Consider the following 27,599-nt stretch of genomic DNA (forward strand, 5'->3'; position numbering starts at 1 on the left):
GGTCAAGTTTGAGAGTAAAACTGAAATGAAATTAGTGATTAAAATGGAAAAGAGAAACTCATGATTACGTGACATACAGACAGCTACATGGAGGATGACCGCTACATGGAGGATGACCGCTACATGGAGGATGACCGCTACATGGAGGATGACCGCTACATGGAGGATGACCGCTACATACAGGATGACCGCTACATGGAGGATGACCGCTACATGGAGGATGACCGCTACATACAGGATGACCGCTACATACAGGATGACCGCTACATACAGGATGACCGCTACATGGAGGATGACCGCTACATGGAGGATGACCGCTACATGCAGGATGACCGCTACATGGAGGATGACCGCTACATGGAGGATGACCGCTACATGGAGGATGACCGCTACATGGAGGATGACCGCTACATACAGGATGACCGCTACATGGAGGATGACCGCTACATGGAGGATGACCGCTACATGGAGGATGACCGCTACATGGAGGATGACCGCTACATGGAGGATGACAGACACATGGAGGATGACCGCTACATGCAGGATGACCGCTACATGGAGGATGACAGACACATGGAGGATGACAGACACATGGAGGATGACAGACACATGGAGGATGACAGACACATGGAGGATGACAGCAACATATTGGATGACAGCTACATGGAGGATGACAGCTACATGGAGGTTGACAGCTACATGGAGGATGACCGCTACATGGAGGATGACCGCTACATGGAGGATGACACATGGAGGATGACAGCAACATATTGGATGACAGCTACATGGAGGATGACAGCAACAAGGTAAGATATTTAATAGTGCATACATGCAGTGATTCTCCTTTAAACCCAGATGACTCTTACCAATACATTTCCTTGGGCTGATGATAGGAAAAAATTGAAAACACTTTAATACTTTAACTGAATACTTATCAAAACTTACCAAATGTCCTTTGTCAATTAATAGTGAAGTAAAAACATACATGTCAGCAGCTGCTTTGACCAGCTCTGCGTCCGAATTGATCCTTACTTCATATGCAGTTTAATTCAGTTTACAAAGAAAGACACGTTTGCCCCAATGACCATCAGGTTGTCACATATCATAGAATGCATTCAACTAGATACACTTCAAACGCATAACGCATGCCATCAAAAAACGAAAGTAAATAGTCAATTAAATAGTATAGAATTACAACTTTGAGATCTGCTTTTACCCCCAATCTGCCCTTACCATCAACATTACTTGCCAACATTGGAGAATAAATTAGACTACGATCACGAATATCCGACCAACGGGACATCAAAAACTGTAATATCTTGGAAAACATTCAGCTAGCGGGATATATACGCTGCACCGGCTACACAGAACAGCACACTCCGGTAAAATGAGGGGGGAGCGGTCTGTGAATATTTGTAAACAACTGCTGGTGCACGAAATCTAAAGAAGTCTCAAGATTTTGCTCGCCTGAAGTAGAGTATCTCATGATAAGCTGCAGACCACACGATTTGCCAAGAGAGTTTTCATAAACATTGTTCGTGGCTCTTCATTTACCACCACAGACAGACGCTGGCAGTAAGACCGCACTGAGTCAGCTGTATAAGGAAATAAGCAAACAGGAAACCGCTCACCGAGAGGCGGCGCTCCTAGTGTTCGGGGACTTTAATGCAGGGAAACTGAAATCAGTTTTACCTCATTTCTATCAGCTTGTTAAATGTGCAACCAGAGGGGAAATAAATTCTAGATCACCTTTACTCCACACAGAGACGCATACAAAGCTCTCCCTCGCCCTCCATTTGGCAAATCTGACCATAATTCTATCCTGCTTACAAGCAAAAATGAAAGCAGGAAGCACCAGTGACTTGGTCTAAAAAAAAAAAAGAGGTGAAATGAAGCATATGCTGGCCTCCCAGGTGGCGCAGTGGTCTAAGACACTGCATCGCAGTGCTAGCTGTGTCTCACAAGTAGCTAGAGTGTAGCTCCCTAACCCGGACGACGCTGGGCCAATTGTGCATCGCCCCATGGACCTCCCGGTCGCAGCCGGCTGCGACAGCCTGGGCTTGAACCCAGAATCTCTGGTGGCCCAGCTAGCACTGCGATAAAGTGCCTTAGACCACTGCGCCACTAGAGATTCTGGGTTCGAGCCCAGGCTGTCGCAGCCGGCCGCTACCGGGAGGTCCATGGGGCGACGCACAATTGGCCCAGCGTCGTCCGGGTTAGGGAGGGTTTGGCTGGCAGGGATATCCTTGTCTCATCGCGCACTAGCGACTCCTGTGGCGGGCCGGGCACAGTGCACGCTGACCAGGTCGCCAGGTGTACGGTGTTTCCTTTGACACATTGGTGCGGCTGGCTTCCGGGTTGGATGTGCATTGTGTCAAGAAGCAGTGCGGCTTGGTTGGGTTGTGTTTCGGAGGACGCATGGCTCTCGACCTTCACCTCTCCCGAGTCTGTACGGGAGTTGCAGCGATGAGACAAGACTGTAACTACTACCAATTGGATACCACGAAATTGGGGAGAAATAACAAAAAATAAATGAAGCATATGCTAAACTACAAGATTGTTTGCTAGCACAGACTGGAATATGTTCCGGGATTCTTCCTATGGCATTGAGGAGTACACCACATCAGTTACTGGCTTTATCAATAAGTTCATCGAGGACGTCGTTCCCACAGTGACTGTGGATTGAATCGTACTACACCGTCTCCGACGCTCGTCGGATGTGGCAGGTCCTGCAAACTATTACAGACTACAAAGGGAAGCACAGCCGCGAGCTGCCCAGTGACATGAACCTACCAGACGAGCTAAATCACTTCTATGCTCGCTTCGAGGCAAGCAACGCTGAGATATACATGAGAGCATCAGCTGTTCCGGATGACTGTGTGATCACGCTCTCCGTAGCTGATGTGAGTAAGACCTTAACAATCTAATCACATCATCACGTCATTGTTTTAGAGAGAACATGGTGGTAAATCAAATTTTATTTGTCACGTGCGCCGAATACAACAGGTATAGATAGACCTTACAGTGAAATGCTTACTTACAGGCCCTAACCAACAGTGCAATTTTTAAGTAAAAAATAGACAATTAAAAAAACACTAAAATGACAGTGAAAATAACAGTAGCAAGGTTATATACAGGGTATTACGGTACAGAGTCAATGTGGAGGCTATATACAGGGTATTACGGTACAGAGTCAATGTGGAGGTTATATACAGGGGGTACCGGTACAGAGTCAATGTGCGGGGGCACTGGTTAGTCGGGCTAATTGAGGTAATATGTACATGAATGTATAGTTAAAGTGACTATGCATAGACGATAAACAGAGAGTAGCAGCAGCGTAAAAGAGGGGGAGTGGCGGGACCCAATGCAAATAGTCCGGTTAGCCATTTGGTTACCTGTTCCGGAGTCTTATGGCTTGGGGGGTAAAATCTGTTGAGATGCCTAGACTTGGCGCTCTGGTACCGCTTGCCATGCGGTAGCAGTGAGAACAGTCTATGACTGGGGTGGTTGAGGTCTTTGACCATTTTTAGGGCCTTCCTCTGACACCGCCTGGTGTATAGGTCCTGGATGGCAGGCAGCTTAGCCCCAGTGATGTACTGGGCCGTACGCACTACCCTCTGTAGTGCCTTGCGGTCAGAGGCCGAGCAGTTGCCATACCAGGCAGTGATGCAACCAGTCAGGATGCTCTTGATGTTGCCCCTGTAGAACCTTTTGAGGATCTGAGGACCCATGCCAAATCTTTTCAGTCTCCTGAGGGGGAATAGGTTTTGTCGTGCCCTCTTCACGACTGTCTTGTTGTGCTTGGACCATTCTAGTTTGTTGGTGATGTGGACACTTGAAGCTCTCAACCTGCTCCACTACAGCCCCATCGATGAGAATGGGGGCGTCCTCGGTACTCCTTTTCCTGTAGTCCACAATCATCTCCTTTGTCTTGATTACTTTGAGGGATAGGTTGTTATTCTGGCACCAACTTAATGATTGTGTTGGAGTCGTGCCTGGCCATGCAGTCGTTGGTGAATAGGGAGTACAGGAGGGGACTGAGCACGCATCCCTGAGGGGCTCCAGTGTTGAGGATCAACGTGGCAGATGTGTTGCTACCTACCCTCACCACCTGGGGGCGCCCGTCAGGAAGTCCAGGATCAAGTTGCAGAGGGAGGTGTTTAGTCCCAGGATCCTTAGCTTAGTGATGAGCTTTGAGGGCGCTATGGTGTTTAACGCTGAGCTGTAGTCAGTGAATAGAATTCTCACGTAGGTGTTCCTTTTGTCCAGGTGGGAAAAGGCAGTGTGGAGTGCAATAGAGTGCATCATTTGTGGATCTGTTTGAGTGGTATGCAAATTGGAGTGGGTCCAGGGTTTCTGGGATAATGGTGTTGATGTGAGCCATTACCAGCCTTTCAAATCACTTCATGGCTACGGACGTGAGTGCTACGGGTCTGTAGTCATTTAGGCAGGTTACCTTAGTGCTCTTGGGCTCAGGGACTATGGTGGTCTGCTTGAAGCATGTTGGTATTACAGACTCAATCAGGGGCATGTTGAAGATGTCAGTGAAGACACCTGCCAGTTGGTCAGCACATGCCCGGAGCACACATCCTGGTAATCTGTCTGGCCCAGCGGCCTTGTGAACGTTGACCTGTTTTAACTTGGTATGGATAGGGGGCAGTATTTTCACGGCCGGATAAAAAACGTACCCGATTTAATCTGGTTATTACTCCTGCCCAGAAACTAGAATATTAGTAGCTTTGGATAGAAAACACTCCAATGTTTCTAAAACTGTTTGAATGGTGTCTGTGAGTATAACATAACTCAAATGGCAGGCCAAAACCCGAGAAGATTCTGTACAGGAAGTACCCTGTCTGACCATTTCTTGGCCTTCTTTGTCATCTCTATCCAAAACAAAGGATCTCTTATGTAACGTGACACTTTCTAAGGCAACTATTAGGCTCTCAGAAGGCGCCAGAACATTGAATGATGACTCTGCAGTTACTGGCTGAAAAACAGTAGTGCATTTGGTAAGTGGTCGATCTGAGAACAATGAGACGGGTGCGCACGTGAAGAGTCCATTTTACTTTTTCAGTCTTTGAACGAAAACAACGACTCCCGGTCGGAATATTATCGCTGTTTTACGAGAAAAATCGCATAAAAATTGATTTTAAACAGCGTTTGACATGTTTCGAAGTACGGTAATGGAATATTTTGAATTTTTTTGTCACGATACGCGTCCGCGCGTCACCCTTCGGATAGTGTCTTGAACGCACGAACAAAACGCCGCTATTTGGATATAACTATGGATTATTTGGATCCAAACCAACATCTGTTGTTGAAGTAGAAGTCCTGGGAGTGCATTCTGACGAAGAACAGCAAAGGTAATCCAATTTTTCTTATAGTAAATCTGAGTTTGGTGAGTACCAAACTTGGTGGGTGTCAAGTTAGCTAGCCCGTGATGGCGAGCTATCTACTCAGAATATTGCAAAATGTGCTTTCACCGAAAAGCTATTTTAAAATCGGACACCGCGATTGCATAAAGGAGTTCTGTATCTATAATTCTTAAAATAATTATGTTTTTTGTGAACGTTTATCGTGAGTAATTTAGTAAATTCACCGGAAGTGTTCGGTGGGAATGCTAGTTCTGAACGTCACATGCTAATGTAAAAAGCTGTTTTTTGATATAAATATGTACTTGATTGAACAAAACATGCATGTATTGTATAACATAATGTCCTAGGAGTGTCATCTGATGAAGATCATCAAAGGTTAGTGCTGCATTTAGCTGTGGTTTTGGTTTTTGTGACATTATATGCTAGCTTGAAAAATGGGTGTCTGATTATTTCTGGCTGGGTACTCTGCTGACATAATCTAATGTTTTGCTTTCGTTGTAAAGCCTTTTTGAAATCGGACAGTGTGGTTAGATAAAGGAGAGTCTTGTCTTTAAAATGGTGTAAAATAGTAATATGTTTGAAAAAGGGAAGTTTTCGGATTTTCGAGGAGTTTGTATTTCGCGCCATGGCCTATCATTGGATATTGGAGTGGTGTTCCGCTAGCGGAACGTCTTTAACCTGTTAGGGCTAGGGGGCAGTATTTACACGGCCGGATAAAAAACGTACCCGATTTAATCTGGTTACTACTCCTGCCCAGTAACTAGAATATGCATATAATTATTGGCTTTGGATAGAAAACACCCTAAAGTTTCTAAAACTGTTTGAATGGTGTTTGTGAGTATAACAGAACTCATGGCAGGCAAAAACCTGAGAAGATTTCATGCAGGAAGTGGCCTGTCTGACAAGGTGTTGTTGTTCTTGCCTCTGTTTATTGAAGACTAAGGATCTTAGCTGTAACGTGACACTTCCTACGGCTCCCATAGGCTCTCAGAGCCCGGGAAAAAGCTGAACGATATCGAGGCAACCTCTGGCTGAAACACATTATCGCCTTTGCCAAGTGGCCGATCAGAGGACAATGGACTTAGGCGCGTGCCCGAGTCGACACCATGCTTTATTTTCTTTCGTCTGTTTACCTAATTGCAGATTCCCGGTCGGAATATTATCACTTTTTTACGAGAAAAATGGCATAAAAATTGATTTTAAACAGCGGTTGACATGCTTCGAAGTACGTTAATGAAATATTTAGAAATCTTTTGTCACGAAATGCGCCGTGCGCGTGACCCTTATTTACCATTCGGATAGTGTCTTGAACGCACAAACAAAATGCCGCTGTTGGAACATAACTATGGATTATTTGGGATCAAACCAACATTTGTTATTGAAGTAGAAGTCCTGGGAGTGCATTCTGACGAAGAACACCAAAGGTAATCAAACTTTTCTAATAGTAAATCGGAGTTTGGTGAAGGCTAAACTTGCTGGGTGTCTAAATAGCTAGCCCTGGGATGCCGGGCTATCTACTTAGAATATTGCAAAATGTGCTTTCACCGAAAAGCTATTTTAAAATCGGACATATCGAGTGCATAGAGGAGTTCTGTATCCATAATTCTTAAAATAATTGTTATGCTTTTTGTGAACGTTTATCGTGAGTAATTTAGTAAACTGTTAGTAAATTCGCCGGAAGTTTGCGGGGGGTATGCTAGTTCTGAACGTCACATGCTAATGTAAAAAGCTGTTTTTTGATATAAATATGAACTTGACTGAACAAAACATGCAAGTATTGTACAACATAATGTCCTAGGTGTGTCATCTGATGAAGATCATCAAAGGTTAGTGCTGCATTTAGCTGTCTTCTGGGTTTTTGTGACATTATATGCTAGCTTGAAAAATGGGTGTCTGATTATTTCTGGCTTGGTACTCTGCTGACATAATCTAATGTTTTGCTTTCGTTGTAAAGCCTTTTTGAAATCGGACAGTGTGGTTAGATTAACGAGAGTCTTGTCTTTAAAATGCTGTAAAATAGTCATATGTTTGAGAAATTGAAGTAATAGCATTTCTAAGGTATTTGAATATCGCGCCACAGGATTCAACTGGCTGTTACGTAGGTGGGACGATTTGGTGCCACCTACCCTAGAGAGGTTAACGTAACTAGAACAAGCTGTGGCTCAAAGCAGCCGCATAAAACTTTTTCAGTCAGACATTCACCCTTACACTACAGAGTTGAAATATCTACCAAACATTTTGAATAACATTGCTTGTGAACATCAAAGCTGTAACGATTTCACACTGGCTTTGGTTAAAGGCAAATACAAACACATACTAGTAGTCATCTCTCCTGCTGGAGTCTACACAACGTCATCATCTCCATGGCTTCTTCTCTGGCGAGCTCTCATTGGCTATTTCTGATCACTGTTCTCAAAACTTGTCATTCCACATCTCACCACTAAAAAAAGCATTGCATATTATGTGCAGATAAAATCAAACATGTTTGAAAATATCAGGACATCTGGGACTGCTCAAAGATGTGATCAGTAGCCCTCAGATTGTGTCTCTGACCAGCTCACATTAAACGAGTGTCGGTGACGGCTGCACACCCCGAGTAGGCAACGACATGGGGACTTCGTCCCGATCACAAAAACTTGTCAGACAGCTAAATCGGGGCCAAAATCATGTAGTGTACACGCCCCTTCTTGTACTGTGCCACCCCCAGAGCCTCCACAATGGATTAGTCCACTGAGACAGCGCAAGACAGGTGTCTTGTGCCATAAAAAACATATATAATTTGCTCGACTAAAAAGATGTTGGTCGACCAACAGCCTATCGACCAGTCGACTAAATGGGGTCAGGCATTATAGACATTGATTCTTGAAGAATATAACTTATAAATGCCTCAAATGTTTCAACTGTATTTCTGTATTTCCCCATCAGAAACCAAAACATAAGCTTGTATAACGCCACTGTTCATAAACAAGCACTGTATAGCCTCAATCTGGTTAAACTATCGTAATGACATCATGGATGGCCAGTCCTTGTATTCATAGTGTAGTGAATTCAGGGGGTAGCCCTGAGCAGGACTCAAACCTGGGTCCAGCGACTTGCAAGCCAACACCTTATAACTGTTACGCCAAGATGTCTGAACTTCTTGACGAGGTCACTAGGTTTTGGGTTAAGGTTCCAACAATAGCTTTCTCTATGAATTTGAGAGTGGTTACATTTCTCCTTCCCCCATCCCTCAGCTGTTTACCAAACCAAGTCTCTGGGCAGCCATTTTGTTGCTGTTTAAATCCTAGGTTGTCCCTTTAAAAAAGCCACATCAATCAACCAATATGCAGTTCAAACAACAACAAAGCGTTACTCCACCAGTGTTTTGGTAATAAGATGATTGATGGAGCTGGAGAAATGTAACTAGTCTCAAATTCATCTACAGACCTATGGATGCAAGGACTGACCATCCATGATATCAACATTATAGTTTTAACCATGTTGAGGCTATACAGTGTTGATTTACATTGTTTCTAAACATTGGAGTAAAAAAAGCTTATTTGGGGATCTGATGGGGTACAACAGTTGAACTAAGCTCATGAGGCATGTGTTATATTCTTCAAGAATCAATGGCTATAAATAAATTATTTAAATGTCCAAATATGGATGTAAGTGCAGATTTCCCCTTTAACACCACACATCAGTTCAACAACTGCAGAGTTTGTGCCTCTGTTTTTAAGACAGTACTTACTAGTGTTAATCAGGGAACGGTTTCTCAAAACCATTTCACTGCTAAGTTCATCGTTGGACGCCATAAGTTGCCTTTGGGAAACCGGGCCCAGATATCCAGTTTCCTCTTCTTCTTCCTCCTCCTCCTTTTTCAATGTGACAGTCATCTCCCCCTCCTCTTTCACTCCAAAAACAGCTTCCTCCTCTTCTTTTACTGTAACATCCTCCTCTTCTTTAACTGTAACATCCTCCTCTTCTTTAACTGTAACATCCTCCTCTTCTTTAACTGTAACATCCTCCTCTTCTTTTACTGTAGCATCGTCCTCCTCTTTCACTCTGAACGCGGCTTCCTCTTCTTTCACTGTAACAGCCTCACCCTCTACTTGTTGTTGTATTGTAACAGCCTCCTCTTCCTCCTCCTCTTTAACCAGAGCTTCTTTCTCCGTCCAGCAGGCCTCCTCTTCTCTAACAGGAGGAGAGTAACTTAGTGACCTCATGGTCGGGATGTTAGCTAGCTAGGCTAGTGATAACTTAACTGCCAGCTGGATGACTAAAAACAACAGCGCCGTAAATATGAAATTAAATTGGATAATTAACTAGACGACATAAGTGTGTTTAAAACACAGTGGCTAATATACACTAAAGCGTCTATAGTGCTTTATTGGTTCGGCTATTTTGTCTAGCAAGCTACCGAGGTGGCTGACGAATTGTTGCTGCTGTTGAAAGAAGCGTTCCGTCCACTACATTATACGTCACACCAACAGCATTGCCTTAAATTCCCAGAACGCCATCTGCTGACTGGAGTGGGTAAAATATTACAGTAAAATATTGTTATGACTATAACATTTGTTGTCACCTTCAATTATTGCACATTCTCTCATAAAAAGTATATTTTAACACTCTGTCTGCTCAGGCAAATTTGCAGAACTACTAAACTTGGAACCAATCAGAAGTCCCGTACATACCCCTGGTGATGTAGCCAGCCAATGGCCTGCTATTATCTACGATATAACTACAGCCTCTTGTGAAACGTGAGCTGCTGCCTGATGAAGAGAAACAGATATGTCTAACGCCCATAGACTGAAATAAGATAAATATCAATTTGTGTTTCATTAGCTAGTTATCCATGTCAGTTATAGCATGTTTAATCATGTTTTGGCCTGATTATATGTCTAATTTCAAATAACTAGCTGCAGGCTTGAAGAGTCATTCCAATCATATACTTTGCACAGAAACCCAAGTGAAATTCCCCCCATTGTATTTACCCAAGGTCTCTATAGCGCCAGAGGAGAGACTCTCACTCTGAAAACGCCTCCATTAATTGCCACAGTTTAGACTACCAAATAGAACAGCTTTCTAACTCCCCCTTGTTGTAGTCTGGTGAAATTACAGAATGCCACCGTCTACCACTAACAGTCACTGCATAAACTCATAACTTTTAAAGGAAGAACCACTATATGCCAATGTTGTTGACTGTGTGTGTGACTGTGTGTCCAGGTTCTGCGGTCTCTGTGCCAGGCCTGGGCCAACACCCTCTGTAGCAGCAGCCCTATGTGAGCAGGCTCTGCTGCTGCTGTGAGACTACTGAGTGGTGCAGAGATACAGTACTCGGTCCATGGGTTTGTGCCGTGGGGGGAGATCTTTGTGGGCTATACTCGGCCATGTCTCAGGATAGTAAGTTGGTGGTTGAAGGTATCCCTCTAATGGTGTGGGGGCTGTGCTTTGGCAAAGTGGGTGGGGTTATATCCTGCCTGTTTGTTTTTCTCTCTCTCTCTCTCTCTCTCTCTAATTCTCTCTCTCGGAGGAGGAGGACCAGAGCCCTATGACCATGCCTCAGGACTACCTGGCCTGATGACTCCTTGCTGTCCCCAGTCCACCTGGTCGTGCTGCTGCTCCAGTTTCAACTGTTCTTCCTGCGGCTATGGGACCCTGACCTGTTCACCGGACGTGCTACCTTGTCCCAGACCTGCTGTTTTCAACTCTCTAGAGACAGCAGGAGCGGTAGAGGTACTCTGAATGATCGGCTATGAAAAGCCAACTGACATTTACTCCTGAGGTGCTGACCTGTACTGTATCTCTGCACCACTCAGTAGTCTCACAGCAGCAGCAGAGCCTGCTCACATAGGGCTGCTGCTACAAAGGGTGTTGGCCCAGGCCTGGCACAGAGACCGCAGCACCTGGACACACAGTCACACACACAGTCAACAACATTGGCATATAGTGGTTCTTCCTTTAAAAGTTATGAGTTTATGCAGTGACTGTTAGTGGTAGACGGTGGCATTCTGTCATTTCACCAGACTACAACAAGGGGGAGTTAGAAAGCTGTTCTATTTGGTAGTCTAAACTGTGGCAATTAATGGAGGCGTTTTCAGTGTGAGAGTCTCTCTTCTGGCGCTATAGAGACCTTGGGTAAATACAATGGGGGAATTTCACTTGGGTTTCTGTTCAAAGTATATGATTGGAATGATTCTTCAAGCCTGCAGCTATTTATTTGAAATTCGACATATAATCAGGCAAAAACATGATTAAACATGCTATAACTGACATGGATAACTAGCTAATGAAACACAAATTGACATTTACAGTAGCTGGCTAGGCTATTCAAACTGCAACAATGGCAAGCTTTCAATAAATTGGATAAATGGTCCATGGAGTTACCTCTTCTTATTGCATACTGAAAATTGAAAATGCACTCTAAAACATATATTTATCTTATTTCAGTCTTTGGGCGTTAGACATATGTTTCTCTTCATCAGACAGCAGCTCACGTTTCACAAGAGGCTGTAGTTATATCGTTGATAATAGCAGGACATTGGCTGCCTACATCACCAGGGGTATGTACGGGACTTCTGATTGGTTCCAAGTTTAGGAGTTCGGCAAATTTGCCTGAGCAGACAGAGTGTTGAAATATACTTTTTATGAGAACATGTGCAATAATTGAAGGTGACAACAAATGTTATAATCATAACAATATTTTTCCCACTCCAGTCAGCAGATGGCGATCTGAGGCTTTAAGGCGATGCTGTTGGTGTGACGTATAATCTAGTGGACGGAACGCTTCTTTCAACAGCAACAACAGTTAGTCAGCCCTCGGTATCTTGCTACACAAAATAGTCGAACCAAGAAAGCTCTTTAGACGCTTTAGTGTATATTAGCCACTGTGTTTTAAACCCACTTCTGTCGTCAAGTTAGTTATCCGATTTATTTTGATATTTACGGTGTTGTTATTGGTCAGCTAGCTGGCTGGTTAAGTTAGCATTAGCCTAGCTAGCTAACATCTCCGACCATGAGCTCACTAAGCTACTCTCCCCCTGCTAAAGAAGAGGAGGCCTGCTGGACGGAGAAAGAAGCTCTCGTGAAAGAGGAAGAGGAGGCTGTTACAATACAAAAACAAATAGAGGTTGTGGCTGTTACCGTGAAGGAAGAAGAGGAAGACGCGTTCAGAGTGAAAGAGGAGGAGGAAGTTACAGTTAAAGAAGAGGAGGAAGAGACTGAGGATGATGCAGTTTTTGGAGTGAAAGAGGAGGAGGGGGAGATGACTGTCACATTGAAAGAGGAGGAGGGGGAGATGACTGTCACATCGAAAGGGGAGGAGGAGGAAACTGGATATCTGAGCCCGGTTTCCCAAAGGCAACTTAAGCCGGCTAATGAAGTTAGCCGTGAAATGGTTTTGAAAAACCGGTCCCTGATTAATACTAGTAAGTACTGTCTTAAAAACAGAGGCACAAACTCTGCAGTTGTTGAACTGATGTTTGGTGTTAAAGGGGAAATCTGCACTTACATCCATATTTTGACTTTTAAATGATTTATATATATAGCCATTGATTCTTGAAGAATATAACACATGCCTCATGAGCTTAGTTCAACTGTTGTACCCCATCAGATCCCCAAATAAGCTTTTTTTACTCCAATGTTTAGAAACAATGTAAATCAACACTGTATAGCCTCAACATGGTTAAAACTATAATGTTGATATCATGGATGGTCAGTCCTTGCATCCATAGGTCTGTCTATGAATTTGAGAGTAGTTACATTTCTCCAGCCCCATCCATCATCTTATTACCAAAACACTGGTGGAATTACAGCTTTGTTATTGTTTGAACTGCAGATTGGTTGATTGATGTGTGGCTTTTTTTAAGGGGGCAAACTAGGATTTAAACAGCAACAAAATGGCAGCCCTTAGACTTGGTTTGGTAAACAGCTGGGGGCTGGAGAAATGTAACCACTCTCAAATTCATAGAGAAAGCTATTGTAGCAACCTTGTCAAGAAGTTAAGACATCTTGGCATAAGTTTTTTTAATGTTTTTTATTTTACCTTTATTTAACCAGAACAAGTTCTCATTTACAACTGCGACCTGGCCAAGATAAAGCAAAGCAGTGTGACACAGACAACAACAGAGAGTTACACATGGAATAACATGGAATAAACAAGCCAATAACACAATAAACAAGTCAATGACACAGTAGAAAAAAAAGAAAGTCTATATACAGTGTGTGCAAAAGGCGTGAGGAGGTAAGGCAATAAATAGGCCATAGTAGCGAATAATTACAATTCAGCAGATTAACACTGGAGTGGTAAATGAGCAGATGATGATGTGCAAGTAGAGATACTGGTGTGCAAAAGAGCAGAAAAGTAAATAAAAACAGAATGGGGATGAGGTAGGTAGATTCGGTGGGCTATTTACAGATGGACTATGTACAGCTGCAGCGATAGCTGATGTTTAAAGTTGGTGAGGGAAATATAAGTCTCCAGCTTCAGCGATTTTTGCAATTGGTTCCAGTCATTGGCAGCAGAGAACTGGAAGGAAAGGCAGCAAAATGAGGTGTTGGCTTTGGGGATGATCAGTGAGATATACCTGCTGGAATGTGTGCTACGGGTGGGTGTTGTTATCGTGACCAGTGAGCTGAGATAAGGCGGCGCTTTACCTAGCATAGACTTATAGATGACCTGGAGCCAGGGGGTCTGGCGACAAATATGTAGCAAGGGCCAGCTGACTAGGGCATACAGGTCGCAGTGGTGGGTGGTATAAAGTGATTTGGTAACAAAACGGATAGCACTGTGATAGACTGCATCCAGTTTTCTGAGTAGAGTATTGGAAGCTATTTTGTAGATGACTTCGCCGAAGTCGAAGATCGGTAGGATAGTCAGTTTTACTAGGGTAAGTTTGGCGGCGTGAGTGAAGGAGCGAAATAGAATGCCGATTCTAGATTTGATTTTGGATTGGAGATGTTTAATATGAGTCTGGAAGGAGAGTTTACAGTCTACCCAGACACCTAGGTATTTATAGCTGTCCACATTCTAGGGCAGAACCGTCCAGGGTGGTGATGCTAGTTGGGCAGGTGCGGGCAGCGCCCGGTTGAAAAACATTACTAGCGTTTAAGAGCAGTTGGAGGCCACGGAAGGAGTGTTGTATGGCATTGAAGCTTGTTTGGAGATTAGTTAGCACAGTGTCCAAGGAAGGGCCAGAAGTATACACAATGGTGTCGTCTGCGTAGAGGTGGATCAGGGAATCACCCGCAGCAAGAGCGACATCATTGATATATACAGAGAAAGAGTCGGCCCGAGAATTGAACCCTGTGGCACCCCCATAGAGACTGCCAGAGCTCCGGACAACAGGCCCTCCGATTTGACACACTGAACTCTGTCTGCAAAGTAGTTGGTGACCCAGGTCGAGGCAGTCATTAGAGAAACCAAGGCTACTGAGTCTGTCGATAAGAATACGGTGATTGACAGAGTCAAAAGCCTTGGCCAGGTCGATGAAGACGGCTGCACAGTACTGTCATAAGCTTGATTGTCGCTGGACCCAGGTTTGAGTCCTGCTCAAGGCTACCCCCTGAATTCACTACACTATGAATACAAGGACTGGCCATCCATGATGTCATTACGATAGTATAACCAGATTGAGGCTATACAGTGCTTGTTTATGAACAATGGCGTTATACAAGCTTGTGTTTTGGTTTCTGATGGGGAAATACAGTTGAAACATTTGAGGCATTTATAAGTTATATTCTTCAAGAATCAATTGTCTCAGTGGACTAATCCATTGCGGAGGCTGTGGGGGTGGCACAGTACAAGAAGGGGCGTGTACACTACATGATTTTGGCCCCGATTTAGCTGTCTGACAAGTTTTTGTGATCGGGACGAAGTCCCCATGTCGTTGCCTACTCGGGGTGTGCAGCCGTCACCGACACTCGTTTAATGTGAGCTGGTCAGAGACACAATCTGAGGGCTACTGATCACATCTTTGAGCAGTCCCAGATGTCCTGATATTTTCAAACATGTTTGATTTTATCTGCACATAATATGCAATGCTCTTGTAGTGTGAGGTGTGCAATGACATGTTTTGAGAACGGTGATCAGAAATAGCCAATGAGAGCTCGCCAGAGAAGAAGCCATGGAGATGATGACGTTGTGTAGACTCCAGCAGGAGAGATGACTACTAGTATGTGTTTGTATTTGCCTTTAACCTCTTGAGCGTCTCATCCCGTTAGCGGAATCATTTTCCAGCGAAAAACTTCTAGCGACATTAGCATAACGAAATTCAATATATATATTTTTTCAAATATAGGACTGTCTCATATCGTTTTATAGATACACCTCTCTTGAATCGACCCTCGTTGTCCGATTTCAAAAAGGTTTTACAGGAAAAGCACAATATTAGATTATGTTAGAGGAGTACATGGTAAAAGTAGCATCATATGAATTTTCCGACCAAGCACATGCATCACATATAACCAAAAAACAGCTAAATGCAGCACTAACCTTTTACAAACTTCATCAGATGACACACCTAGGACATCATGTTACACACAGCATGCAATCTTTTGTTCAATAAAGGTCATATTTCTATATAAAAACAGCATTTTACATCGGCACCTGACGTTGACTAACTATTTTCCCATAAAATGCGTCCCGGGAAACAGTGCTACTTTTTCATAAATTACTATTCGAAAACGATTTTTTTATTTTATATTGTCAATCTAAGATTTATAGATGAATATCTCTTGAAAACACCCGTCATAACAGATTTTAAATTAACTTTACAGGGTAATTACACTTTGAGATAAAAGGGGATGCGATACTCAGAAAATCTGCCAGAAAACCTAGCTCGGTGCCATCTTGGAACAATCGCAAATCACATCTGATCTTGTATAATATCATCAATAATCCCTCACCTTTAGTTGTCTTCATCAGAAAGCACTTCCAGGAATCCCAGGTCCACGACAAATGTATTTTCGGTCGAAAAAGTCCATCCTTTATGTTCCATTAGCTTGCTGTTGTTAGCGCGTCCGAAGGCTGTAACCAAATGCTCCGTCGGGCGCGGGACTTGGCTAACGAAAAATGACTTTTTTCCCTCCTTTAGGTTCGTTCAAACGTTGTATAACATTAATCTTCAGGGCCTGTTTCAACAAGAGAGCCAATAAGATTCGAGTGGGACGATTTCATTGTGTTTCAAAACGTTTCCAAAGGTGGGGGTAGACACGGCCGCCGACGTCACAATGCTGATGGCCCTCCTACTGTGACCAATTGCCACATCGTCTCCTACACTGAGTTTCGACAGTAGAAGCCTCAAAACACTTTGTAAAGACTGGGGACATCTAGTGGAAGCACTAGAAAGTGCTCAATTATCGATTTTTCACGTTGTGAATTACAGGGAAGGCTGTGAAGTCGAGTCCACAATTCAGAATCCCACTTCCTGTTTCAATCGGTCTCGGGGTTTTGACTGCCATACGAGTTCTGTTATACTCACAGACACCATTCAAACAGTTTTAGAAACTTTAGGGTGTTTTCTATCCATATAAAATAAGTATATGCATGTTCTAGCTTCTGAGTTTGATTAGTAGGCCGTTGAAAATGGGAACGATTTTTTTCCAAAATGCGCTGTGGCGCCCCCAGTGGTAGGATATACGCAAGCCAGTGGGAAATCGTTACAGCTTTGAAGTTCACAAGCAATGTTATTGAAAATGTTTGGTAGATATTTCAACTCTGTAGTGTAAGGGTGAATGTCTGACTGAAAAGTTTTATGCGGCTGCTTTGAGCCACAGCTTGTTCCAGCTACGTTAACCTCTTATGGCTAGGGGGCAGTATTTTCACGGCTGGATAAAAAACGTACCCGATTTAATCTGATTATGAGTCCTGCCCAGAAACTAGAATATGCATATAATTATTAGCTTTGGAGAGAAAACACTCCACAGTTTCTGAAACTGTTTGAATGGTGTCTGTGAGTATAACAGAACTCCTATGGCAGGCAAAAACCTGAGATGCTTCTGTTCAGGAAGTACCCTGTCAGACCTTTTATTTTCTTTGTTTGACATCTCTCCCAAAAACTAAGGATCTCTGCTGTTACGTGACACTTCCCACGTCTCCAATGAAGTCTCAGAGCCCGGGAAAAACAGAAATGACGTAATTCAAAGCCCTGGCTGAAACAAAGGAGAGCAAAAGCTAAGTGGTCACTCAGTGGACTAAGCCTTACGCTCGCGACCCACCCCGCCCCCGGCTTTCGGTTTTTCCCTCAGTATACAGACAGGCAGATTCCCGTTCGGAATATTATCGCTTTTCTACGAGATAAATTGCATAAAAATTGGTTTTAAACAGCGGTTGACATGCTTCGAAGTACGGTAATGGAATATTTAGAAATTTTTTGTCACATTCTGCGTCATGCTCGTGGCCGAGATTTAGCGTTGGGATAGAGTCTAGAACGCACGAACAAAACGTCTTGATGGAACATAACGATGGATTATTTGGGACCAAACCTACATTTGTTATTGAAGTAGAAGTCCTGGGACTGCATTCTGACGAAGAACAAGCAAGTTAAGAACATTTTTCTTATAGGAAATGTGATTTTGGTGAAGGCTAAACTGGTTGGGTGTCTAAATAGCTAGCCCGTGATGGCTGGGCTATGTACTTAGATTATTGCAAAATGTGCTTCATCCGAAAAGCTATTTTAAAATCGGACATATCGAGTGCATAGAGGAGTTCTGTATCTATAATTCTTAAAATAATTGTTATGCTTTTTGTGAACGTTTATCGTGAGTAATTTAGTAAAATCACCGGAAGTGTTCGGTGGGAATGCTAGTTCTGAACGTCACATGCTAATGTAAAAAGCTGGTTTTTGATATAAACATGAACTTGATTGAACAGACATGCATGTATTGTATAACATAATGTCCTAGGTGTGTCATCTGATGAAGATCATAAAAGGTTAGTGCTGTATTTAGCTATGGTTTGGGTTTATGTGACATGATATGCTAGCTTGAAAAATGGGTGTCTGATTATTTCTGGCTGGGTACTCTGCTGACATAATCTAATGTTTTGTTTTTGCTGTAAAGCCTTTTTGAAATCGGACAGTGTGGTTAGATAAAGGAGAGTCTTGTCTTTAAAATGGTGTAAAATAGTCATATGTTTGAAAAATGGAAGTTTTCGGATTTTAGAGGAGTTTGTATTTCGCGCCCCGCCCATCATTGGATATTGGAGCAGACGTTCCGCTAGCGTGTATATGTAAGAGGTTAACAATCTAATTACATCATCACGTCATTGTTTTAGAGAGACAGCGTGGTGGTAAATAAAATCAAAGTTTATTTGTCACATGCGCAAATACAACAGGTGTAGGGTAGACCTTACAGTGAAATGTTTACTTACAGGCTCTAACTAACAGTGCAATTTTTAAGTAAAAAGAAAGGTAGAAATACAATTTAAAAAAAACTGTAAAATGACAGTGAAAATAACAGTAGCGAGGCTATATACAGGGTATTACGGTACAGAGTCAATGTGGAGGCTATATACAGGGTATTACGGTACAGAGTCAATGTGGAGGCTATATACAGGGTATTACGGTACAGAGTCAATGTGGAGGCTATATACAGGGTGTTACGGTACAGAGTCAATGTGGAGGCTATATACAGGGTATTACGGTACAGAGTCAATGTGGAGGCTATATACAGGGTATTACGGTACAGAGTCAATGTGGAGGCTATATACAGGGTATTACGGTACAGAGTCAATGTGGAGGCTATATACAGGGTATTACGGTACAGAGTCAATGTGGAGGCTATATACAGGGTATTACGGTACAGAGTCAATGTGGAGGCTATATACAGGGTATTACGGTACAGAGTCAATGTGGAGGCTATATACAGGGTATTACGGTACAGAGTCAATGTGGAGACTATATACAGGGTATTACGGTACAGAGTCAATGTGGAGGCTATATACAGGGTATTACGGTACAGAGTCAATGTGGAGGCTATATACAGGGTATTACGGTACAGAGTCAATGTGGAGGCTATATACAGGGTATTACGGTACAGAGTCAATGTGGAGGCTATATACAGGGTATTACGGTACAGAGTCAATGTGGAGGCTAAATACAGGGTATTACGGTACAGAGTCAATGTGGAGGCTATATACAGGGTATTACGGTACAGAGTCAATGTGGAGGCTATATACAGGGTATTACGGTACAGAGTCAATGTGGAGGCTGTATACAGGAGGTACCGGTACAGAGTCAATGTGAAGGCTGTATACAGGTGGTACCGGTACAGAGTCAATGTGGAGGCTGTATGCAGGTGGTACCGGTACAGAGTCAATGTGCGGGGACACCGGTTAGTCGGGCTAATTGAAGTAATATGTACATGAATGTATAGTTAAAGTGACTATGCATAGACGATAAACAGAGAGTAGCAGCAGCGTAAAAGAGGGGGAGTGGCGGGACACAATGCAAATAGTCCGGTTAGCCATTTGATTACCTGTTGAGGAGTCTTATGGCTTGGGGGGTAAAATCTGTTGAGAAGCCTAGACTTGGCACTCCGGTACCGCTTGCCATGTGGTAGTAGAGAGAACAGTCTATGACTGGGGTGGCTGGGGTCTTTGACAATTTTCAGGGCCTTCCTCTGACACCGCCTGGTGTAGAGGTCCTGGATGGCAGGCAGCTTTGCCCCAGTGATGTACTGGGCCGTACGCACTACCCTCTGAAGTGTCTTGCGGTTCGAGGCCGAGCAATTACCGTACCAGGCAGTGATGCAACCGGTCAGGATGCTCTCGATGTTGCAGCTGTAGAACCTTTTGAGGATCTCAGGACCCATGCCAAATCTTTTTAGTTTCTTGAGGGGGAATAGGCTTTGTTGTGCCCTCTTCACGACTGTCTTGGTGTGTTTGGACCATTGTAATTTGTTGTTGATGTGGACGCCAAGGAACTTGAAGCTCTCAACCTGCTCCACTACAGCCCCGTAGATGAGAATGGGAGCGTGCTCGGTCCTCCTTTTCCTGTAGTCCACAATCATCTCCTTATTCTTGGTTACATTGAGGGATAGGTTGTTATTCTGGCACCACCCGGCCAGGTCTCTGACCTCCCTATAGGCTGTCTTGTTGTTGTCGGTGATCAGGCCTACCACTGTTGTGTTGTCAGCAAACTTAATGATGGTGTTGGAGTCGTGCCTGGCCATGCAGTCGTGGGTGAACAGGGCGTACAGGAGGGGACTGAGCACGCACCCCTGGGGAGCTCCAGTGTTGAGGATCAGCTTGGCAGATGTGTTGCTACCTACCCTCACCACCTGGGGGCGGCCCGTCAGGAAGTCCAGGATCCAGTTGCAGAGGGAGGTGTTTAGTCCCAGGTTCCTTAGCTTAGTGATGAGCTTTGAGGGTACTATGGTGTTGAACGCTGAGCTGTAGTCAATGAATAGCATTCTCACATAGGTGTTCCTTTTGTCCAGGTGGGAAAGGGCAGTGTGGAGTGCAAAAGAGATTGCATCATCTGTGGATCTGTTTGGGCGGTATGCAAATTGGAGTGGGTCTAGGGTTTCTGGGATAATGGTGTTGATGTGAGCCATTACCAGCCTTTCAAAGCACTTCATGGCTACGGACGTGAGTGCTACGGGTCTGTAGTCATTTAGGCAGGTTGCCTTTGTGTTCTTGGGCACAGAGACTATGGTGGTCTGCTTGAAGCATGTTGTTATTACAGACTCAATCAGGGACATGTTGAAAATGTCAGTGAAGACAGCTGCCAGTTGGTCAGCACATGCCCGGAGCACACGTCCTGGTAATCCATCTGGCCCCGCAGCCTTGTGAATGTTGACCTGTTTAAAGGTCTTACTCACGTCCGCTACGGAGAGCGTGATCACACAGTCGTCCGGAACAGCTGATTCTCTCATGCATGCCTCAGTGTTGCTTGCCTCGAAGCGAGCATAGAAGTGACTTAGCTCGTCTGGTAGGCTCGTGTCACTGGGCAGCTCGCGGCTGTGCTTCCCTTTGTAGTCTAATAGTTTACAAGCCCTGCCACATCCGACGAACGTCGGAGCCGGTGTAGTATGATTCAATCTTAGCCCTGTATTGACGCTTTACCTGTTTGATGGTTCGTCGCAGGGCATAGCGGGATTTCTTGTAAGTCCCGCACCTTGAAAACGCCAGCTCTACCCTTTAGCTCAGTGTGAATGTTGCCTGTAATCCATGGCTTCTGGTTGGGGTATGTACGTACAGTCACTGTGGGGACGACGTCCTCAATGCACTTATTGATAAAGCCAGTGACTGATGTGGTGTATTCCTCAATGTCATCGGAAGAATCCTGGAACATGTTCCAGTCTGTGATAGCAAAACAGTCCTGTAGTTTAGCATCTGCTTCATCTGACCATTTTTTTATAGACAGTCACTGGTGCTTCCTGCTTTAATTTTTGCTTGTATGCTGGAATCAGGAGGATAGAGTTGTGGTCGGATTTACCAAATGGAGCGCGAGGGAGAGCTTTGTACGCGTCTCTGTGTGTGGAGTACAGGTGATCTAGAATTTTTTTCCCCCTCTGGTTGCACATTTTAACATGTTGATAGAGATTTGGTAGAACTGATTTAAGTTTCCCTGCATTAAAGTCTCCGGCCACTAGGAGCGCCGCCTCTGGGTGAGTGGTTTCCTGTTTGCTTATTTCCTTATACAGCTGACTCAGTGCGGTCTTACTGCCAGCGTCTGTCTGTGGTGGTAAATAAAGAGCCACATTTCTTTTTTAATGAAAACTCTCTTGGCAAATAGTGTGGTCTACAGCTTATCATGAGATTCTCTACTTCAGACGAGCAAGATCTCGAGACTTCCTTATATTTCGTGCACCAGCAGTTGTTTACAAATATACACAGACCGCCCCCCTGTTCTGTCTAGCCGGTGCAGCATATTTCCCGCTAGCTGAATGTTTTCCATGTCATCATTCAGCTACGATTTGGTGAAACATAGGATATTACAGTTTTTGATGTCCCGTTGGTAGGATATTTGTGATCGTAGTCTAATGTATTGTCCAATGTTGGCAAGGAATGTTGATGGTAAGGGCAGATTTCTTGCCGTCGGCTGATCCTTCCAATATACCTGCGTCTCTTTCTCTTGCCAATGACGGGTATGTTGGCCTTGTCGGGTGTCTGATGTACATCCTGTGCTTCCTGCTCGTTGAAGAAAAACCTTTGTCTAATCTGAGGTGAGTGATCGCTGTCCTGATATCCAGAAGCTCTTTTTTTGCCCTAAAATACGGTGGCAGAAACATTATGTACAAAGTAAGTTACAATTGACGCAGAAAAACACACATAATAGCACAGTTGGTTGGGCGCCCGTAAAACTGCTGCCATTTCTTCTGGCGCCATCTTGATCCAAGTGAATAATCTTGTAGTATGTGACAGATGTTCAGTGTGCTCACCACCACTACGTTGGTAAGACTAGACCAAGTGAATAATCTTGTAGAATGTGACAGATGGTCAGTTTGCTCACCACCACTACGTTGGTAAGACTAGACCAAGTGAATAATCTTGTAGAATGTGACAGATGGTCAGTTTGCTCACCACCACTATGTTGGTAAGTCTAGACCAAGTGAATAATCTTGTAGAATGTGACAGATGGTCAGTTTGCTCACCACCACTACGTTGGTAAGACTAGACCAAGTGAATAATCTTGTAGAATGTGACAGATGGTCAGTTTGCTCACCACCACTACGTTGGTAAGACTAGACCAAGTGAATAATCTTGTAGAATGTGACAGATGGTCAGTTTGCTCACCACCACTACGTTGGTAAGACTAGACCAAGTGAATAATCTTGTAGAATGTGACAGATGGTCAGTTTGCTCACCACCACTACGTTGGTAAGACGGCCAGAAGGCCATCGCCGACGGTCGTTTAATGTGAGCTGGTCAGAGACACAATCGCTCTGTCTCCCCCCAATTAGTGCGCATTCATTGTTTCCTAATTTCAATGTGTGAATTGTTTGCCCTTTGATTGTTAGATGTCTCACTGTTTGACAAACATCGCTGTAGCTCTTTCACCACAACTTAAACAGATAGATTTTTATGGGGGGGTTGTATTATGCTAATTTGTTTTCAGGGGGGGTGCAGACATCAACTCTCCTCCCCTTCATCTACACTGATTGGACTGGATTTAACAAGTTACATCAATAAGGATCATATCTTTAACCTGGCCAGTCTGTCATGGAAAGAGCAGGTGTTCCTAATGTTTTGTGCACTCAGTGTATAAAGTCTTCTGTCCCGGTAAGTTCACATGTGGAACTGCATGAAATGTGTTTAAGTTTCCAGTCATTTAGAAATGTGATCCCAATGTCCCACATTGTCCTCTTTATTAATAGAAAGACTCATATACAGTATAGTATTAGTTTAAAACTAAAATGGACCAATCCTGGATCGCCCCCTGTATTATCAGCCACTGAAATAGGAGAGTCTTTGTCCTCTCTCTGTTTGTCTACTCAACCCAGAGTGAAACCAAAACACCCCATGTAGCCAATGGCAACCTGATGACTCAGAGTCACGTCATAAACAAGTAGAATGACCACCGTGGGGGAAAACAACTGATATTCACCTTCTGGGACCATTCAACAGTCTAGATTTACCAGGTTATTACTAAATAAACTGTTCACCATCTGGGACCATTCAACAGTCTAGATTTACCAGGTTATTACTGAATAAACTGTTCACCATCTGGGACCATTCAACAGTCTAGATTTACCAGGTTATTACTAAATAAACTGTTCACCATCTGGGACCATTCAACAGTCTAGATTTACCAGGTTATTACTAAATAAACTGTTCACCATCTGGGACCATTCAACAGTCTAGATTTACCAGGTTATTACTGAATAAACTGTTCACCATCTGGGACCATTCAACAGTCTAGATTTACCAGGTTATTACTAAATAAACTGTTCACCATCTGGGACCATTCAACAGTCTAGATTTACCAGTTTATTACTAAATAAACTGTTCACCATCTGGGACCATTCAACAGTCTAGATTTACCAGGTTATTACTAAATAAACTGTTCACCATCTGGGACCATTCAACAGTCTAGATTTACCAGGTTATTACTAAATAATCTGTTCACCATCTGGGACCATTCAACAGTCTAGATTTACCAGGTTATTACTAAATAATCTGTTCACCATCTGGGACCATTCAACAGTCTAGATTTACCAGGTTATTACTAAATAAACTGTTCACCATCTGGCACCATTCAACAGTCTAGATTTACCAGGTTATTACTAAATAAACTGTTCACCATCTGGGACCATTCAACAGTCTAGATTTACCAGTTTATTACTAAATAAACTGTTCACCATCTGGGACCATTCAACAGTCTAGATTTACCAGGTTATTACTAAATAAACTGTTCACCATCTGGGACCATTCAACAGTCTAGATTTACCAGGTTATTACTAAATAAACTGTTCACCATCTGGGACCATTCAACAGTCTAGATTTACCAGGTTATTACTAAATAAACTGTTCACCATCTGGGACCATTCAACAGTCTAGATTTACCAGGTTATTACTAAATAAACTGTTCACCATCTGGGACCATTCAACAGTCTAGATTTACCAGGTTATTACTAAATAAACTGTTCACCATCTGGGACCGTTCAACAGTCTAGATTTACCAGGTTATTACTAAATAAACTGTTCACCATCTGGGACCATTCAACAGTCTAGATTTACCAGGTTATTACTAAATAAACTGTTCACCATCTGGGACCATTCAACAGTCTAGATTTACCAGGTTATTACTAAATAAACTGTTCACCATCTGGGACCATTCAACAGTCTAGATTTACCAGGTTATTACTAAATAAACTGTTAACCATCTGGGACCATTCAACAGTCTAGATTTACCAGGTTATTACTAAATAAATTGTTCACCATCTGGGACCATTCAACAGTCTAGATTTACCAGGTTATTACTAAATAAACTGTTAACCATCTGGGACCATTCAACAGTCTAGATTTACCAGGTTATTACTAAATAAACTGTTCACCATCTGGGACCATTCAACAGTCTAGATTTACCAGGTTATTACTAAATAAACTGTTCACCATCTGGGACCATTCAACAGTCTAGATTTACCAGGTTATTACTTGTAAATAAACTGCTGCAAAGTGTAGCTACATCAATACCAGTGTACCGTTATAGCTTGCCGTTGTTTACAGATGGCTCGTTGCGTGATGAAGCAACGTTAAGACAGCTAGCTGAGCTGGCGAGTTGCATTCTGCTGTGAAAGCATCCCCTTGACTGGACACAATCCAGCGAACATATATTTTGGAGAAGATCGGGACTTTTTCGATGAAAAGGCCATGGCCATTACATGTCCTGGTCCAAAGGGCAGGACAGAAATATGCTCTCAGGCTAGATGATTTTGTTCATTTAATAGCCTGAACCAGAGTTACTCAAAGAATCTGATGATATAGGCCTCAGTCTAGATATTGGTTTGACCTTCATGTGTTTTTAGGTTTTTCCTAATTGTAGGCTACTACCTTTTACTACTTGAAGTTAATAAAGTATTTTATTGTTGAAATCTTTGTGTTTTTAACCACTAGCTCACTGCTTTATCACATGGCCACATTCTCATGTTCCAATGTGAATTCTTTAAGAGATGGGCGGGTCTAAGGCTCTAGAAGGTGTGAAAGATGATAAATGGGCGTGAACAAAGAGCAGCACTGAAGATATACAACAATAGACAATGTAATACTGTTAATGGTTTGCCTAATGGGGGAACCTGGTGAGATAATGTTCAGAGAAGCCATTTAGACAATTTGGTGAAAGTATTCCTTTTCTAAATAATACGTTTCCCAAGGATTAATGTTTTGTGAACAAAGAGCAGCACTGTAGCTGTACAACAATAGATAAAAAGTAATCTGGCACACTGCTTCAGGTTTCAGCAACTTCAATAATTTATTTATAGCCTAGAATCATCCATTATACTACTGTGAAAACAATAAGACAAAATATGTATATTGTTGCTCACTTGACTGTTTTTTTTTGTCAAATAAGTTTGTAAAAGCATTTAAACATTCATTAAGGACGTAAATTGTTGTACAACATCATGGGGATCACCTTTTAGCTAAAAGAAAGTCGATTTCTGCTGTTGTGGGCCTTTAACCTTCTGTCTGACTTTGTTGTTCACACAGGAAAGAGACGTGACTATTGTGGATTCTCTGAGGAGCCTCAACAACATCATGAAGCTGACAAGGCAGAGAAGAGTCTCTCCACATCAGAACATCTCAAACACCAGCAGAGACCCTCAGGGAAGAAACCTCACCACTGCTCTGACTTTAGAAAGAGTTACTCAAGATCATATTCACTAAAAGTACACCAAAGAATTCACAAAGGAGAGAGAACATATCGCTGTAGTCAATGTGGAAAGCGATTTGCTCACTTAAAAACACTAATATTACACCTGAGAAAACACACTGGGGAGAAATGTCACAGCTGCTCTGATTGTGGGAAGAGATGCACCTCTTTAGTCACCCTTAAAATACATCAAAGAATCCATACAGGAGAGAAACCTTATAGCTGCTCTGACTGTGGGAAAAGGTTTTTTTGGTCAGGACATTTAAAATCACACCAGAGAATACACACGGGAGAGAAACCTTATAACTGTGACCAATGCGGGAAGAGTTTTACTCAGTCAAACAACCTGATATCACACCAGAGAACACACACAGGCGAGAAGCCTTACCACTGCTCTGAATGCGGTAAGAGTTTCTCAAGAACAGATACACTAAAAGTACACCAGAGAATCCATACAGGAGAGAAACCTTATAGCTGCTCTGACTGTGGGAAGAGGTTTTTTTGGTCAGGACATTTAAAATCACACCAGAGAAGACACACTGGAGAGAAGCCTTATAGCTGTGATCAATGTGGGAAGAGTTTTACTCAGTCAAGCAACCTGATATCACACCGGAGAACACACACAAGAGAGAAATATCACAGCTGCTCTGATTGTGGAAAGAGATGCACCTCTTTAGTAACCCTTAGAATACACCAGAGAATCCACACAGGAGTGAAATGTTATAGCTGTGATCAATGTGGAAAGAGTTTTAATCAGTCAAACAACCTGATATCACACCAGAGAACACATACAGGAGAGAAGCCTTACCACTGCTCTGACTGCGGGAAGAGTTTCTCCAGATCAGATTCTCTAAAAAGACACCGGAGAACACACACAGGTGAGAAATCTCATAGCTGTGAACAATGTGACAAGAGATACTCTGATAAAAGA

The 27,599-nt window shown here is 43.1% G+C and overlaps 1 protein-coding gene across 1 annotated transcript; it reads left to right on the forward strand.

Annotated features, from left to right (window-relative positions):
* Window positions 1–87: 87 nt before the first annotated feature.
* LOC115182217 (zinc finger protein 2 homolog) lies at window positions 88–27,596 on the forward strand (the record flags this gene model as incomplete). The annotated part of the gene is made up of 3 exons (XM_029743842.1): window positions 88–806; window positions 1,563–1,575; window positions 26,439–27,596. Coding segments are annotated over exons 1-3 (1,890 nt in total), but the record flags the coding sequence as incomplete, so codon positions are not given.
* Between the last annotated feature and the right edge of the window lie 3 nt (window positions 27,597–27,599).

The sequence above is a fragment of the Salmo trutta genome, unplaced genomic scaffold (assembly GCF_901001165.1).
Source record: "Salmo trutta unplaced genomic scaffold, fSalTru1.1, whole genome shotgun sequence".
NCBI classification, from domain to species: Eukaryota; Metazoa; Chordata; class Actinopteri; order Salmoniformes; family Salmonidae; genus Salmo; species Salmo trutta.